This window comes from Heptranchias perlo, chromosome 26 (assembly GCF_035084215.1).
Source record: "Heptranchias perlo isolate sHepPer1 chromosome 26, sHepPer1.hap1, whole genome shotgun sequence".
Classification (NCBI taxonomy): Eukaryota; Metazoa; Chordata; class Chondrichthyes; order Hexanchiformes; family Hexanchidae; genus Heptranchias; species Heptranchias perlo.
Window position 1 is genome coordinate 29,106,899 of NC_090350.1, and position 18,377 is coordinate 29,125,275.

An 18,377-nucleotide genomic window follows, 5' to 3' on the forward strand; every position below is an offset into this window, starting at 1 on the left:
ATCTCATTTCCCAGAAGTAAATGAAGCATCACTTCTTCCTCGTTGGATTGGAAACCTACTGATCTAGGAAGGTGTCTTGGATGTATTCTAAAATCAGTTTGACAATGGATTGGTTAAAATCACCCAATATAATTACCCTGTTGTCTCTCTATCTCATCTCTAGTGTTTGGTGATCTGTAATGCACAGAGAATTGTACCATTTCACAACTCTATTCGTATGGATTCTGTTTTAACACAATCGCTTACAACATTCTTACACTGTAGCACTGTGATTGAATCCATTTTGAATATTGTCACCCACTCCCTTTTTCCCCTCACTATCTCTCCTGAATATGTGACATTAATTTACCAATCTTATCCAAACCTAAACCACATCTCCATTAAGCATACTATATGCTCCTTTTGGCACATGGTGGATGTACGGAATATGACCCTGTAAAAGGAAAAAAAAAATTGCAGGGAAAAGAAAACTAGCAGGAACAGCATGATTGCTGAGGGCAGCGTGTAAAGCTAATAATGGAATATTAGCCCATTCCTTATGGCTAGTGATGTCACAAAAACTTCCTTTTCAAATTTTCCAATGTGTTTTGCGCCAGTGATGAAGAGACAAGAATGCATTACAAATGCATATAGGTACATATAAAATTAAAAGTTTAACTGTTCCCAGGATTAAAGTTCTCTGACTTTTTTATAAATTGACTGAATTCAGTCCTTGTTAATGAGATACAGTAGCTGTTATTATTTTCAATGGCACACAGAGACACACAGTGATCATTATAGTGAATTCTCGCCAAAAGAAAGAATTTCCCATTTGTGCCTTCACATACCCATCCAGACTTCTCCGAACTGTCCTGCTCCCAACTTCTCCACCAGTTTCAGCGTCTCCCGTGGGACCTCCCATTCATCATGCCACCATGGTTTTTGTGGCATTTGAGTCTGACAAGGCTTTTTCAAGCACTGACATAAACCGTCCGTATTACCTGCAACAGAGAGCTAGACCAATGAGTCAACAAGCGGCCTGTGCCCTGACAATTTCAACAGTAGAACATCATTTAAAAAAAACATAATTTCATTGAGTCTAAGTCCCCAGGGTTAATTTCAACTCTGGGAAGGATCGGTGCCTGGGGAACCTGACGTGAGCAGCGGACCAGGAAGTCATGAAGGAATCAAGACCTGGCCAATTTAAACAGCCAGGCCTCAATTATATTTTTTTAAAAACTGTTTCGTCCCTCGGCGGGAATGGCGTCATAGCCGGCGGGCAGGAGCGGGATTTGGGGGGGGGGAGCTGGAAATCACTGCCCAAGGGAACAGTCCCTGACGTAAGGTTTGTGCTGGGATGTTGGGGGGGGGGGGATGGTTTGCAGAGCTGATACTGGTCAGGGGAGGGAGAGGCAAGACCATGGCTGGGGAGGCCCAAGGACTCGTGCATAGCAGGGGAAGACTCCTTGTGTACTGTGGGAGTACTCCTGCTCCTCCTGACCCACAGGGATTCCACATGAAAGTACATTTTTTGAAACTTACCTTGGCTTCTTCTGGCCACTCCACAGACTGCCACCATGGTAGAGCTGCCAGGGTTGGCCCCTTGCGGGCCTCTTGAATCCGCGAGTTACAATGGGGTTGCAGTGCCCTTGACATCAATGGGACATTACGTTTAGATTTAAATTAGGACCCCACCTGCCTGCAGTAGGAGCCTCGGCCGACTTGAAAGTCGGTGAAGATAAAAATATCACCAAGTGAGAACGGTGCCGCCTTGGTCCAGTAAATGGACCTGGACTATTGTAACCCCTTCCACGCACCTTTCGCGCCAGACTTGGGAGGGATGGTGGGGGCAGTTAAATCGACCCACCCACCCTGTCTTGGCTAATTTTTATTTTTATTCTTGGGTTTTCTCCAGAAAGATAGCTATAGTCGTCTTAACCAAGTCTTGTGGGGGAAGGTTGGTGGATGTGAAATGACCTGAGAAGTTCCCTTGCTGCACAGTTCATGGGCACATGACCTTCAGTGACACCTTCACAACAACCAGAGCTTAGTGCCATAAGAACGGCTTTTAGAAAACACACAGGTACTTCTTTTGACCAAAATAGTAACTTGTAGAAATGGTTTCTGAGTATGATTTGTTGATAGCATGGGTGTTCAGGACAGTAGTAGACTTACATGAATAATGGTCCACCAGCTCATGAAGAGTGCTGAAGGTTATTCGGGGTGATATGTAATAGCCTCCTTTATCTAAAGAACGAATCTTGTAGTGTTTCACCACGTCTCCTTGCTGTGAGTCAAAGTCCCTCACAGACAGTGAAAAGGAACCTGTATTCATAATATAATGTATGTTAAAATGCAATGCATGAACTTTGGTTGCTTACTACTGCTAAATATAATCAACAAAAGAGTAGAATAGGTTAGAAAACTTTTATTTCACCTCAGAAGCCTGAGTCTGAATCCAATCTACTTTAAAAGGGAGAAAGTCTCTTCTCTCTGTTAGGGTTCTATGTGAAATGAGTCTCAATTCAGTTTTTCGGTGGGCACAAACCCATTGCACAAAATTGTCCTTAATTTCACATGAAAGCTATATTAAATTGGCAATTTTTCTCAGAGAGGTTATGAAGATGGGTACTGTGGTAAGTGGGGAAAAAAAATCACATTGGTGTAGTAGGGGTTGTTGTTTGGAGATTAGAGGTAAGACATGTTCTTGGTTAGAGTAGGTAGATCTTTACCCTGCATCTAACCTGTGCTATATCTGACCTAGGAGTGCTTTGCTCATCACCAAAGAGATTCTCTCTTGATCTAATAGCTGATTCAGATAATTATGACTTCTGACACTCTAACCTGATTGAGTCACAGGTGCAAGGCCTTTGCCAGCTTCTGCAGGTGCCCCTGGAAAAGTGTGCCCTTTCACAAAGGGCTGGGACCATCTTGTCCTGATTCATTTATATGATAGGATGTCATCTGCACCTATTGCAGGCACAGGTTCAGGTCTAGACCTGCCACCCTGAAGAAGCCCCAGAATTCCATAACAATGTAAAGGAGCCAGAGACTCAACATGTTACGTTATGAATAATGAATAATGAATAACTGTTAGGCTAATCCAAAAACAGTGAATACATCTCTAAGGTATAAAGAAAGAAAGACTTAGAATCATAGAAACATCGAAAGGTTACAGCATGGAAGGAGGCCATTTGGCCCATCGAGTCCGCACCGGCTTCATGCAAGAGCAATCCAGCTAGTCCCACTCCCCCACCCTATCCCCATAGCCCTGAAAATATTTTCCTTTCAAGTATTTATCCAGTTCCCTTTTGAAGGCCATGATTGAATCTGCCTCCACCACCCCCTCGGACAGTACATTCCAGATCCTAACCACTCACATCTAACACTTGCACCTATATAGCGCCTTTCATGACCTCAGGGTGTCTCAAAGCACTTTACGGCCAATGAAGTACTTTTGAAGTGTAGTCACTGTTGTAATGTAGGAAATATACTTCTCCAGAGAGTGGAAGACCTCGCCATATCACCTTTTAAAGCAGTTTCTAACAGAAGAGATTACATGTTTGAGGGGGTGAGTGTGAGGGGGGGGGGGGGGGAGGTCGGGGAGGGAAGACATGTTTAGCTAAGATGGTCTGGCCATTGTGATGTGGGGCAGGCTTGATGGGCCAGCTGGTCTTTTCCTGTCCGTCAGTTTTGTATGTTTGTACCTTTTGTGGTCTCACTCTCTCTAATTAGGTAGGAGCCTTGCGTATTGCCAGGTGCTAGAAGTTGTCGTTCAGCCTCTTTCCGGCTTAGATTTTTAAAGAACCATCTAGAAAGATAAAATTATTGATTATTAGTCAAAGATGAGATACATCTGTGATCCAATCCTGACCCAAACTAGTATAATCCTGGAAGGAGTGGAATCAGGATTATAGAACCAGGAGGAGCAAAGTCTAACATCAGATTGGTAAGTATGTCAATGCCAATAAATATATTTGCAAATACACAAGTAATACAATAAAGATTGAAAAAAAATCAAAATACAAATGACAAAGTAGGGAGATAGACCATAAGCTAAAAAAGTCAAAAGTGTCAAGGGGCTTTACATACTTTAGCCATTCAGTGGCCTTGGGGTACAATGCTGTTAAGTTCTCGTTGTGCACCTTGTGATTGCTCTTTGGGGGAAACCAAAGCAGCAAAAAGTAGGCTGAATCTGGACAACCCAGATCCCGATAATAGTGGTACTGGAACAGTTTACATTTACATTCTTCACTTTTCATTATTCGACTCAATGTCGAAGGGCTGTCAGCTGAATGCTAGTTAATATAGATCGCAAATAGCATGCAAAACACTAAGGGGCTCAATGTGTCCTCCTTGGCATTGAAACATCATTCATTAGCTTGTCCAAAATGGGGTAGGAGGGAATCAAAAAAATGGCTTTTTCTACAGGGGGTGGGAGGGAGGGGCATATTAGCCAAACATAGGGAAATGTTGCAATGCTCATTTCAGTAAAAGATTTTACTGGAGAATCTCTAATATTTACTATTGAACAAGATCCAAGAGTCTTGGTAGGCTTGGTGCTCAAAATGACCAATGCAAAGCAGCAATCAAGAAAGGAATGTTGAACTATATAACTAGAACAGTAGAGTGCAAGTCAGAAAGTCATGATCAATCTGTATAATGGTCTGGTCAGACCACAGCTTGAGTACTGTGTCCCGTTATGGTCTTTGAGACACAAGGGAGACCTTCAATTACTGGATGCAGTGCAGAGAAGAGCCAAGAGGCTAATCCCTGGTCTTAGAAGTCTCAGTTACAAGGAAAAACAGAAGAAACTTGGGCTCTTCAACCTTGAAAGGAGACGTCAGAGAGGTGATCTTATAGAGGTGTACAAATTTATAAACAGTATGGATAAGATAAAACCAGAAGATTACTTTAAATTAAACTGTTAAAGTATAGCAGATATTCCATATGGCAGGCCATTCCAGGATAAGATGTGTGCAAGGATTCCCATAGTATTAGCTCACACCTTGGTAAAAAGCAGAAAGAATAAGGAAGAATAACTGAAAAGGACCCTTACAATTCAGTCTCCAGTGTGTGTGCTCGTGCCACAAAATTGTATGGGATGTATCCTTCTTGTCCGGTCAGCAAAGACTGGGCTTTCCACCATTCTCCCTGCCTATCAAAGAGGAAGAATCATATTTGTTATTTTGCCTTGGACCACAATAATGAAATAAGAACATAAAAAAACACAGAAGAAGAAAAGGCCAGTCAGCCCATCAACTTGCTCTTTCCACAGATCCTATCCCCACTCACTTAATCCCCCCAGGACACTTTCTGCATAAATATTTTCTGATGTCCAATGGAAATAAAAAAAATCTCCTGTAACAATTCTCCCCCGCCCCCCTCCATTGGACCAGCTAGTATGCCTACTCTCACCAAATGTAACTTACATTGGGTCCCGAAGGAAGCATGGGATGTGAGAACTCCGTTCTTTCTCTTCTTCACCTCCAACCCTATGCCCAACGACATCCAAAAAATATCCTGACAAAATTGGGAAAAATATTCCTATGTACAACTTATGTTTAATGTGAATATGATCATACTCATGGGCTACTGTTTTGCAACTTATGTAATAAATCTATTCCTGATGTTACAATGAGTTAGCTTCTGTTTTTGCTGGTGAATGGGTACTGTTGTTTGACTGGAGGGAGATAAGCTCTGATGGCAATAATTTAGAAAATGGAGGCAGACTGCGTCTTTTTGCTATCTGTCACTACATTTGTTCGCAGGGAGCAAACAATTTGTTAACATTAAGGAATTTCTATCTTGTAAGCCAAAAATTGCCTTACAGAAACAAAATGTCTTGACAACAATGTGTCTTGGTTGCAGTGGTTAGTGGAGTTTTGTTGGATTCATTTCCTTCAATTTGTCAACCCTGACCTTCCGCTAATTTGTCCCTGACACCACTGTATGAAGCCCCACGTGACTTACTGTTCGAGCACCTTCAACTGGTCACCTTTCTTGAAGTCCAGATCATCCTGATGGGTTGGCTCATAGTTGTACAAGGCGACAAATACATCATCAGCTGAAAAACAATCAGTTCATTTGCTTTTACATATAAATAATAAAAGTCATCTTGGATCATGAACAAAGTTGGGTTTTTTTTGCAATAAACGCACCAAGCAAAAATTGGCAGCTCGCTCCCATTCAGTACAGCCTACTCCTGAGAATTCAAAGTCATTTTTTTGCACTAAAAAAATTAAATTATTCAAACATTTGAATTAAGCAGCAGAAGTAACAAAGCAAAGTGGGAATTTAGTGCTAAAAAATTGAACGGTCAGATAATTTGAATTCAGCGAAGTAGACTGTACTATATGCTTGTATGTGATTCAATGCTAGCTCCTCTACCGGTATTAATATATTGGGCATGGTGTTCAACCACTAAAGGATAGACAATATTTGAGACCAGGACTAGCTATGTTTGTGATGGGTAGAGTGACTATTCATTTGCCTAGTATCTCGCATAGATAGAGCAGCTATGTATACACCCCTTACAAATGGCACATGCCTCCTGTACAAAAGATACATATATCCTGTACAAAAAATGGATGCTTCCTGAACATCCCGTAGAAATGGTGGGCATTTTGCATACATCCCATGCAAATGCTAGACACCTCCTGTACAAATGGTTGGTGGACCCTTCCTTTACAGTTCATGCAAACCATCTTCTACATTCTGTAGAAGTGCTGAACATTTCCTCTACAACATACATGGTACAGATTCCAGTATCACCTTGCAAGTGCTATAATTTTGAGTTTCAAATATAAATGGATTTTGAAAATAATGACCACAATGAATGACACATATTCCATGAATAGTATTGAAAGAGCTATGGATGAAATTGAAAGATACCTAGGAGTCTCAGTGCTGAACATATCCAGCCAATGCAAAGCCGCAATCAGCAAAGCCAATAGAATGTTGACATAGCCAAACAGTAAAAAACAGTGGAAGTAGTGATCAAACTGCACAGTACACTGGTCAGACACAACTTGAGTACTGTGTTCAGTTCTGGTCGCCAAGAAACAAGGGAGACATTCAAGTGATGGACAATGCTCATCTCTAGTGTCAAGAGTCTGAGTTATGAGGAAAGACTGGAGAGGGGTGAGCTTTTCCACCCGGAAATGAGATGTCTGAGAGATGATCTTATAGAGGTATACAAGATAGTAATTGGTATGGAAAAGGTTTTATCTGGAATACTACTTGAATTAATCTGTGGACGTAGGACAAGTGTACACAGGTTCAAACATGTAAAAGATCATTTAAGGACTGATAGCAGGACGTTCTTCTTCACTTAGATATCTAGAGCGAACTTCCAGATAGAGTAGTGGAGGTGAAAAACCTGGAATCATTTAACAATTAGATTCAGCAATGGAGAGACTGCAGGGCCTTTCCAGGTGAATGCATTAAGATGGACCAAATGGCCTTCCTAATCTGTAAGTATCATGTGACCTGTAGGCCCCATAGTTTTAATGAGCACATTTACTTGTGTTGAAAAATGTTTTGCAGTTTTTGAGTCAGCTCATGTCCATCACACAGACATTGTAAATTAAAGTACAAAAGTCCCTGTCACCTCAGGATGTGGTTGGCATTCTCTGGGGTTAAAACTCCCCCATTCTTAATTTTTGTGGTCCTAAGGAGAGCCTTCTTTAACAATATGCTGCAGGAGGAGAGGGGGGGAGCATTGTGATAATGCCATCAGACATTATTTACTAAGGACAACCATCCATTCAGTCCAGATGTCCCACTTATGAGTTCTGATTAAAGTAATGAAACAGCCTTGTGTTGATGTCAACTTACCTGGAAAGGGGGAAGATGGTGGAGACTGGAGATTGTAGGACACCAGGGGATCTCGTACTTCAGGATAGTTCTACAATACAAATGGATACCAATGATGCACTGTTGTCCAGTGACGAGGCAATTCAACATCAAAGTAACAAGATAGAAAATTAAAACTATTATTATTACTACCCTGCAGCCCTCACAGCCTAAAGTAATGATCAATGCTGGGCTATCTTACATTTAACAATTGGCCTATACCGAAATGTACTGGTATGATGACATAATTTTATGCCAGAAGTTGCTTTATATCACAGATTAAGATAATAATGCTTTACTGATATCACGGAGCAGTCGGCTTCTCCTCCTTGTCAATTTGTACACCATAAATTTCATGATGTGAGCCAAGCTATCTGGGGATATCAGCACCTAAGGGTTCAGTACTTCTCCAGAAGGGCAAAGAAAATAAGGCAGCTTCATAACTCTTATGAATCTTGCTTTCTGCTTCAAAAGAGAGAGCAGTTTTCTTTTTTACATGGGTCATAGTTTTAAAGAAGGACAAAACTTGCACTTATATAGCACTTTATCACATCTCTTAACAAGAAACCACAGAACTTCACATACAATGAATTGTTTTGTTATGTAGAGAAAAAAGAAACTGGGGCCTGGAGATTCCTCTTTGTGGAACGTGTGCAATATGATTTTCATTGCTTTTTGCCAGTCACTAATTGTGACCACTAGTGTGAATGACCTTAGTGAGGCTGGTAATCTGTTATTACTGGTTGGGAGGGGTTGAAAATAAGATAATCGCAGACCGTTTTTAAATCTCAGTAGAGATCAGATGACCTTAACTGCTGGAAAAAAAAATCAAAAAGTTGTCCCATCTTCTTCATGGCTTGGGTGCAATCATCAGTAATCGTGGAAGTGAAGTGCAACAAGTAAGTTTCCCCTGGCAATCTATTTGGCTAGACTCTCCATCACCTTTTTACTACCAGTGTCATTTATGGTTCCAGTGTAAACAAAACTAGCCCACCTCCTGGCAATAATTTGGGTGTTTAATCTGGTAAATGCCGACATTAATGCCAAATGACCACGTGGTAGGTTCGTGGATTTACTGTCAGCAGAAACCCATCCACTGAATTAATGTCAGCAGAAACTCAAATATTCAGATTTGTCAGTCCACATCATTCACCTGAGGAAGGAGGAAGCCTCCGAAAGCTTGTGGAATTTAAAATAAATTTGTTGGACTATAACTTGGTGTTGTAAAATTGTTTACAATTGTCAACCCCAGTCCATCACCGGCATCTCCACATCAGATCTGTCACGGCAGCAGCAAAGCTATCGTGACATTGAACGAATATGATAATGCTGCCAACTACACTAAAATAAATATTTTTGTTTTCTTCTTGCCAATTTTCTCCCCTCCTCCTGAAGACTTGGGACTCCTTCCTGGGGTTTGGTTGCCCTCTAGCAGCTGACCCCAGTGGCCATTCTTTATAAATTTGATGAAAGGGGACAGCACAGCCATGCCAGATTCTGTCCTCACTTAATGCTCACACAGCTGTACTCCTGCGGGGCTGCCTGGATAGCAATCAAGAACAGGAACGGGACCAATTTCCCACTCCCTGACCTAGGAGCACGACTTGTCTGTAGGTCTCAGCTACTCACTCACTAAACTTGCTGAAACATTGGGAGAGCTTGTTGTGATATTTCCATCAGGTGAATGTATAATGCAAATCCACATCCATTTCCCATCTGCTTGTAATTTACTTAATTTATCAAATGTAAATACTTTAGTTGTAAATTTCTGTTAAGTGAATACTTTTTACACATATGTTTACAGTCATCTTCTGTATTACCCACATGATTTTAATTATTGCTAGTATCTACAAGGTTGAGCAAGTTATAAGTAGTAATTATACGAGTTTATATTTTGGAAAAAATCCATTAAAATTGAAAATATGTAATACAGAGGCACTGTTATTTCCCAATAATCCTGTACCTATCAAATTCCTTTAGTCTTGAAGTGACGATGTCACAAATTTAACTCTTCTGCAATAATGTCATTAACAACCTGCAAATGTTCTAAATAACATTACCACACATGGCAAAAAATTATTGAGGTGTAGCAGTAAATTCAATGATAATAATTTGATCTTGGGGTTCAGATGGCAATAAATTGGATGAGCTATCAGTCTAGGACATCATCTGAGCTCTTCAGTGAGACTTATTTCTTGTAACCACTCCTGAGATCAGCTAACTTGGTGCAGACTAGTGATCAAACTTGATCCTTACCAGTTTGTAGAACTGAATCTCTCACCATATGATGTATTTATGCACTGAGCCATTCAGGGGAATCAGGTTCAAATTTGTAAGAAGTCAGACTTCAAAATTTATCAAGAAACCTGAGCTGTGCACAATGGGAAATGTATCACTGAGCCAAGTTTTCACACGAGCTATTGACTTCAGCTCATTAGTTTCAGTGGATTGGATCTGGGCTTGTGTTCAATGGATTTAAAGAAAAATACTTGCTTTTATATGCTGCATCACTACATCTCAAAGCACTTCACTCAACAAATTACCTTGAAGTGCAGTGATTGTTGTTTGCAGCAGTTGCTTTGCACACAGGAAGATCCCATAAGCAGCAATAAAATTAAAGACTAGTTAATTTGTTTTTTTGGTGGTATTGGTTGAGTAATCAGGATACCGGAAAACTCTTTGCTCTTTGAATCATGTCACTGGATCTTTAATGTACAACCTGTAGTACTAGAACAGTTTATCTAATTCAAAGGATGGCTCCTTTAACAATATGTACTGCATTGGGGCTTTACCTTAGATTATGAGCTCAGTCTTCTGTTCGGGGCTCAACCACACAAACTCTTGACCCAAAGGTGAGAGGTCCACTAACTGAGCCAAGCTACAGCTGGTTGCTGCCAAAATGGGTCAAAATGAACTGAAAATATCAACTGAGTCCTGTTTGCTTTCAGTTCTGCTGTGGTCAATATTGTGCAATCTTTATCACACACCTTAATATTTGTTAATAACCCATTGATTAAACAGATTAAACTAATGCACAGAACAAATAAATATTTGGTGCTGACAAGTGTACAATTTATTATGTCTGTTTAAAAATGCTAAGAATGTTCATTTGTGCAGGGGTCTTGCATAGTCCTAAAATGCAATTGTGCCAATGTACTAACCCATTTTATATTGTCATTTCTTTGTAAAACGCTATATTTTTGAACCAATGTGTATGAAAAATTGTCTAAAGACTGTGGTATGTTAGACAGGATGCTGTGGTTTTTGAGTTTGACATGAGTTCTTTTATTGTAAATAGTCTAAATTATTTTTTGATATACAAAATTTTGAAATATGGCTACATTTTTCCACATAAATAGTTAGCAGAATATTTTTATTTCACAGAAGTGTAGATTTACTTTCATTGTTATCAAGGTGCTTTGATCATTTCACTGCCATGCTTTTGTTCTCTGCTGGAAGGGCTTTGCAGTTTATAACTGAAAATGCGTTTTTTTAACGCTACTGTGTTGCACAATTTCAAACATATTTTAAAACCATGCAAGACCCCTGTACACGCAAACATTCTTAGAATTTTTTAAACAGACATAATAAATTGTACACTTGTTAGGGATGCTCTTAAAAGTTTTCACTCTGATCCAAATATATAGTGTGTAATTTGAGTGATTGATGGTTGAGTTCTGCTTTTGTATGTGAAAACGGGTCCTTTTTTTCAACACAACTCAGAATATATCCATCCGGTCAAAATCATCCAATACGGAAAACATTCAAAACAAAATATTTACTGCTAATTTAATACAAGCTGCCCATACAATGAGCCCCCTCAGGCAAAGTCCCTTGCTGGGAGCACACATTTTGTAAAATGAAGCCTTAAGTTGCCTCTTGATTGTCTGATTCACAGGCTTTGCCTGGTAACTTATTTCACAACTCCAGTACCATCAGCTTGATTTCCATTCTTATTCTTAACTTTGTAATTGTAAGCTGATGTTCCCTGGTGTTGCATACAACCTTTCAGTATAGTGAACAATTTGCCTGAATCAGTTTTGTCGACTCCCTTCATAATATTGAAAACTGGAATGAGGTCACCTTGAGGTGACTTTCTCCCCCTCTCCCCTAAAGCCTGTTTCAGTGATGGTATTAACAGAATGGAAACCAATGCAAGCACAGTACAAAACTTTAATAGAAAAAATATTTCATTTTGACCATTGCTGAAACCAGAATGATGGAAAAACCAAACTGGACACTGATTCTATGAATTTAACTCTTCATCATGTTTCACTGATACAACTAATACATTAGGGATGCTTTTTAACATTGTTAAAAAAAAAAGTGTTGCTTTGATAAATGAGCTACTTCTAGTGGGTACTGTACTTTTAGGTATGGCTAAAAGGAAGTTAAAGGTTAACCATAGGCTGCACAAAATCAGCAGCTATGCATTTCCAATTCAGTCCATCATCAGCCGCTCCATTGCAAGAATCACTTGCTTCATGTATTTAACAAAACTTCACCCACTTTTAATCATTATCTTGTCATCCTGATAATTTGTCAAATCCAATATTGGACTTTCTTTCCTTATTTCTGCAATTTTGCTGAGCTATTAAGTAATTGAATCAACTATCATGAACATCAGTATTGATTACAGACTTAGTAACACAAGGAGGATCATTTCAATAGTGAGCTAATTTGGCCTTCTGTAATAATGTGGTGATTAATAACTGTTTTGGTCCCTCATGGCTGTTACTCTATTTGTTAAGGGCTATTACCTATCTTCCTTTCCGCTCTGCCAGGCTAAGTATGGTGGCCCAAAGACAAGTGGAGCAGAATGCCTCCTGAGCCCGCAGGTGATGGCGAGGTGGGTCCTAGGGCTGCAATTTAAGTACCATTTCATTGAGATTACTAATGAAGTGTTTGTGGCAATTGGAATCCATACTGTTATGCACCTAAATTCTCACCAGGCCCAAACTGCTATGAATTGGTCACTATTTTCTCTACCCAGATTCTTCCACGTTGCCATCTTTCTCTCTACTTTCAAAAACCTACTCAAAACCCTCTTCTTGAATTGTGCTTTTGGTTCCCCCTCGGAGCATCTTTTTCTTCTCCTTTCCCTGCGCGTAGTGTCCACGGTCTCCTTTTCTTCCTTATTGTAAAGTGCTTTGTGCTCTCTCCCTACATGTGAGGAGCACTATATATAAATGCAAGTAGATGTTGCTGCAGTTCCTACTCCTAATTCCAATTGCCCATATTTAGCACCATGATCTTGTGCCACTGAGGAGACATTTTTGTGTCCAGAAAACTGGGTACACACGACTCAACTCCACTCCTATGAATGGACAGTTTTCTTTAAAGAGATCTGAATCAAACTTTTAAAAAAAGGAACAACTGGCTCACTTCAGGCAACCTCAGGCGAGCTCAGATTTCAGTTTTGGATTCTGTTTAATTCTCAATGTAATAATCTGGCATATGTCCAGTGTGTACGTTGGCAATCGCAGACTTGTGCAGGGGGAGGAGAAGGGCTCTTATGAGGCTATAGAAAGGTGCATTACCAAAGAAAAACAGAAAGGGAATCTCCTACTGACCTGGCAGCCCATGACGCTGCAACTGGATACTCAGTTTGTTTCAAACCCCTCATTTGGACAAACTTTCCCTTGATCCTAGGTAAAACGCTATTAAGGGCTACATGAAAGCTCAAACCTTCCTACGATGCACTCCTGATGAGTAGAACTCATTTGCCTAACACCAGTTTTTAAAAAAAATGTTTGATTCTAGGAAAGACTTCAATTCTCTGGGACCAAATCTCCCACATTGACCGCGAAAACGACTTACTTGTTGCTGGTATTGTTTCTGCTCTCGCTCATATTCCAGTTTGCATTGCTCGCACATATCCTCAATCCAGTTATCATCATCATAGTCTGTGCTGCAGTTACAGCCCATTGTCACTGAAAAAAAACACAGCAGGCATCTCAAACCACAAAGTGTAACGTCTGCTTTGGGGTTATGTATCTAGACGAGACCACTCAAGCAGGTGCGCAGTAACTATTCTTTTCACCTAGTTCGTGGTACATTTTTTAAAAAATTACTTTCTCCCCTCAGTTCTGTCCCTCACTACTGGGCACTTTGTTTCTGCCTCTGTTTGGAATCCTCCTTTTCCTAGACCAGGAAATTTGCCTTGTGAGGAATCGAGGGCATCAACCAACATCCTAGCCATTGCTTGGCACCATTTGTCATGAGGCAAATGCACCACCTGCTCTCAGTACGTTAAACAATTTTTATCTATTGCCCTCTGGTAAAGATTTTTACAACAGCACATACAAATAAACTAGACCGTCAAAAAAGCAGTCGGAGAGGCACGTAACACATAGTTTATGGTCCATCTGAAGATGGAAACTTGCACGTTCTAAAATGTCGGAGTATAAAAATAAGTTTATAGGTAGAAATAATTTAACAAATAAGTAACCATACTGATATGAAATTACAGCTTTAGTTGAAGACAAACACATAATTAAAACTAAGACATTTAAGTATAACACCTGGCATAGATTTCAAATGTACCAATTTACTTCCAGTTCGCATTCATTGAAAATTTCTGATCTGGGTGTGATATTTAACCCTTTCATCAGCTACTTAGCTTTGAACAATCTGCACTGCAGGCAGCATTAACCTAGATTCTGTCTGTTCTGTTGGCTTCACTTTGTTTTGTTTCAGCATTTCACAGCCATGTTATATTTTCGGAGTTGTATTTTTAGAACACAATATGAATGTTAATGAAATGGAAAAAAAAATCTGTAATTACTAGAATGAAAGAACACTCATAATTACTTTTACAACAACCAGAACTTGATCTATTGTTATATCAGCCTGACCAGCCTGCTTGAAGAAGGCACAGCCCCAATCTAAATATTCAGCTTTCCTTTTTGTCTTTTAGACGATAACTATTTGGTGCATTTCATTAAAACCTCTGTATTGTTAACTGAAATTCCATTAGAAAATCCAAGATGAATGTGTGCAAGATGAACAATAAGGTAATTTTTGAAAAAAATATAAAAGTCCACAGTTTTTGAAAAAATACTGAACAAATGTTTATATTTGCAAATACATTTCCAGGGGATCAAGTTTAACATTTAAAATCCTTTGGGGTGTCCTGACTAGAGATCTCTAATAATAAAAAAAAGAATGGATATACTTCTCAGTAAATTAGCACACAGAGCACAGACAAGAAGACAAAAGGAAATTACTTACAATCCTATAGTTGATACAACAGCAGACACTGATGAAGAGATCTTAACTGCTGAAGTGTGCTGAAATTTCAGTATCTTCTGGCATTATAAACATTAGCTGTATAATTGAAGGGATGAATACGTTAAAAAATAAACCTGTTGTTTTGGAGGAATTTGTGATCATTCTGTAGTCTTATTAGCCTAAGCAGACCAAATGTAGATTGAGGAACTATGCGAAAGTTGCTGTTACTTTCAAAATTGCTAAAGTTTCATAATTGTTTTCAGTTTCCCTGCGTTATTTTAATTATTGATTCCTTTCTAAAATTTCTTTATTTACTACTGTGCCGTCTACAAGCCAACTCCGTTTTGTTATTTTCCATGCAGTGCATTTTGCAATTTAAATTGTTTGGATTCATTTTGCAGTTTCTAAATTTTGTACCAGATGCAAGTCACCTGTACAATGTACCTTCAGAAAATACCACTTGCTTTTTACATTTTGATGACGGAAAGTCAATAACTGACACACAGAGTTCCTTTTGGGTAAATTAATATTTTCAACTGAACCTTATTTTTAAGCTTCCAAATTCAAATTTATATTTTAGGTAAAGAAATAACAGAACATACTTATAAGAAATTATGTTTGCTTTTGCATGACAGTCTATTTTCAGTTTTACAGAGTCTAAGATGTTATGACTTTATACTCCGACCAGATTCAAACACAGCACTAGAAGATTGCTTTTTAATACAAAGACACCCGCTAATTTTTTTAAAAAGCTATACATGGAACAAATCCCATCTCATGAGCTTTCACTCAATTTTAATTACAATTGTTTTCAATTACAAAATATAATCACACATTCATACATTGTTGGTACAGTACACAATATATGTGGTTCACTGCACATAAAACACTCGTCAAGTAATTGAACCCTACATAGTGGCTTAAAGATACCTCAGTAGGCTGGTTTTGGTGGGCAGTACTGCTTTACAATTTTGCAACTTATATCCAGGCATAATCTAATAAAAAGAACCTGACTTTCTTTGCATTGTTGCAAAAACAGATGTGCAAATATCCCTTAATGGTGCACAAGTCACATCATATTCCCATCCTTGACTTATCCTCGGTGCATGACTTTTTAATAGGCTGCTAAGGAGGGAGCACAGCCAATCAACACCCTTGCCATGACCATCATAGGATCGTCACAGCACAGAAGGAGGCCATTCAACCCATGCCGGCTCTTTGTAAGAACAATCCAGTTCGTCCCATTCCCCCGCTCTTTCCCCGTGGCCCTGCAAATTTTTTCCCTTCAAGCATTTATCCAATTCCTTTTTGAAAGCCGCGATTGAATTTGCTATCACTGAATCATAACACACGATCTTCTAGTTCTAAGTGGAGTGGTAATGGCATCAAGCCACAATGGGGGATAATTTTCTCTGTGTGCTTTGTGTAATTAAATTATAAATGTGTTCTTAAATTTTGTTACAGTTGGGAAATCTCCCCCCCAATATTTTTAACGTTTAATTTTCTTAAGCACATTTTTTATTTACCAGCAGCAAAGGTGCTTTCAGTGGTTTTACAACTTCCACCATTGCTCCTTTCAACCTAGGGGGAAATGGAACTTCTTACTTATATATTGTTTTGTGAGCTGTTCCCCTTCCTCCTGAAATTCTGAGGCACTGACTAATATCCACCCAATATGGTTAGAAATATCATATTATCCTTTCAGAGTGCCAAACAGCATTTCTAGCTGCCAAGTAATAATACCCCGTTACAGGAGAAACAAACGGGTAGAAATTTGTCTTGGGCGCAAAATGAGTATTATTCTCTATCCCAGAAGGCTGTGGGTGCTCAGTTGTTGAGTATATTCAAGACTGAGATCAATAGATTTTTGGACTCTAAGGGAATCAAGGGATGTGGGGATCGGGCGGGAAAGTGGAGTTGAGGTCAAAGATCAGCCATGATCTTATTGAATGGTGAAGCAGGCTTGAGGGGCCGTATGGCCTACTCCTGCTCCTATTTCTTATGTTCCTATGTTATTGCATCAACCGCCCGTTATACGTCCCGCCTGATATCCAGTTCCATTGAAGTCATTGTATAACGGGGTGGTCGATGCGATGCCACCCGTTTTGCGCCACCACCCAAGACAATTTCTACCCCAAATAACTTATTTGTATGAACATTGAGTGGCCTAATCAGCTGTCCTTAAAGGGGCCAATGGAGGTTGCTCAAAAAATGGCCTGAAACCTTTTCACCTTTTATTTTTGCAGGGCTCACTGGGCCCCATAAAAATATCCCAGTTCACCTGCTCCTGTTAACTATCCAGTGACCCTTTGCTGGAGATCACCAGGGAAGGTTCAAATCTAACTAAACAAGACTTACTAACAATAGATTTGTTTAATTAAATTTGAGCCTCCAATCTCTTGTAGGGGCGGTCTCATCTTTTTCCTTTCTAATTTACACAAATAGGGACAGTATCTACAGTGAATATTACATCTGCCTTGCCAAAATATTGGACTTAATATGGCTTCCGTTGCTAACAATTCCCTGATAATTAAACTCAATCTCAAACTAAAACAGATTATCTGGTCATTATCATATTGCAGTTTGTGGCACCTTGCTATGTGCAATTTGGCTGCTGCGTTTCCTACATTACAACAGTGACTACACTTCAAAAGTAATTCATTGGATGGAAAGTGTTCTGGGATGTCTTGAGGTCATTAAAGGCACTTTACAAATCCAAGTTCGTTCTTTCTTTTAAGAGACAGATGCAAGCTACCTCCATAATCATATGATTGTGATGTGACTTTCAGAGGTGTCTTTCCCTTGAATCTGCCTGCTACATTTGGAAGGACATTTGATTTTGGTTGTTCCTCTTTCTTCTCTCTCTGTTCATTTTGTAAATGAATTTCCCCATTTTTATGTTCCCTCATATCTCACATCGTTGCCTAACTCAGAAATAGGCAGATGGGCTGTTTCCAGTTCCCTGCACTGTTGCTCTAGATGTTGATTTGCTGTTTGATTTTTCCTTCCTTCCATTTAGCACTACACCTAGATAACTTGGCTGAAATCAGGAACCCACCATGTAGAGAGCTTGTATCCTAAAAACCCTTGATGGAAGGTGTCTGTGGCCCAACAATCTACTGTATCTCTGCTTAAACCAAACCTGTCCTACAAGTATAATATTCTGGCTTGGAGAGGAGGCAAAATGCGAATGGCCACCTTCCCCAATTCACAGCACAAATTAGAAATTTATTCTCAAGAAGAAACCTACTGACAAGTTTATTGTAAGGCATTAAGTGCCACATAATAGACTTGTTAGCAAAATTGAT

At 39.5% G+C, this 18,377-nt stretch overlaps 1 protein-coding gene across 2 annotated transcripts in view; it reads right to left on the bottom strand.

Annotated features, from left to right (window-relative positions):
- LOC137342625 (proto-oncogene tyrosine-protein kinase LCK-like) overlaps window positions 1-18,377 on the bottom strand; it is a 92,421-nt gene that overhangs the window by 42,699 nt on the left and 31,345 nt on the right. Inside the window, exons 2-9 of one of the 2 annotated variants that reach the window (XM_068006651.1) lie at window positions 15,070-15,165; window positions 13,657-13,769; window positions 7,819-7,888; window positions 5,953-6,046; window positions 5,039-5,137; window positions 3,687-3,790; window positions 2,155-2,304; window positions 828-980 (exon numbers count right to left, since the gene is read on the bottom strand). In XM_068006651.1, the coding sequence (XP_067862752.1) occupies window positions 828-980; window positions 2,155-2,304; window positions 3,687-3,790; window positions 5,039-5,137; window positions 5,953-6,046; window positions 7,819-7,888; window positions 13,657-13,764 (778 nt within the window). In that variant the 5' untranslated portion in view covers window positions 13,765-13,769; window positions 15,070-15,165. The remainder of the gene's footprint in view (window positions 1-827; window positions 981-2,154; window positions 2,305-3,686; window positions 3,791-5,038; window positions 5,138-5,952; window positions 6,047-7,818; window positions 7,889-13,656; window positions 13,770-15,069; window positions 15,166-18,377) is intronic. The other variant, XM_068006652.1, reaches the window with a different exon arrangement.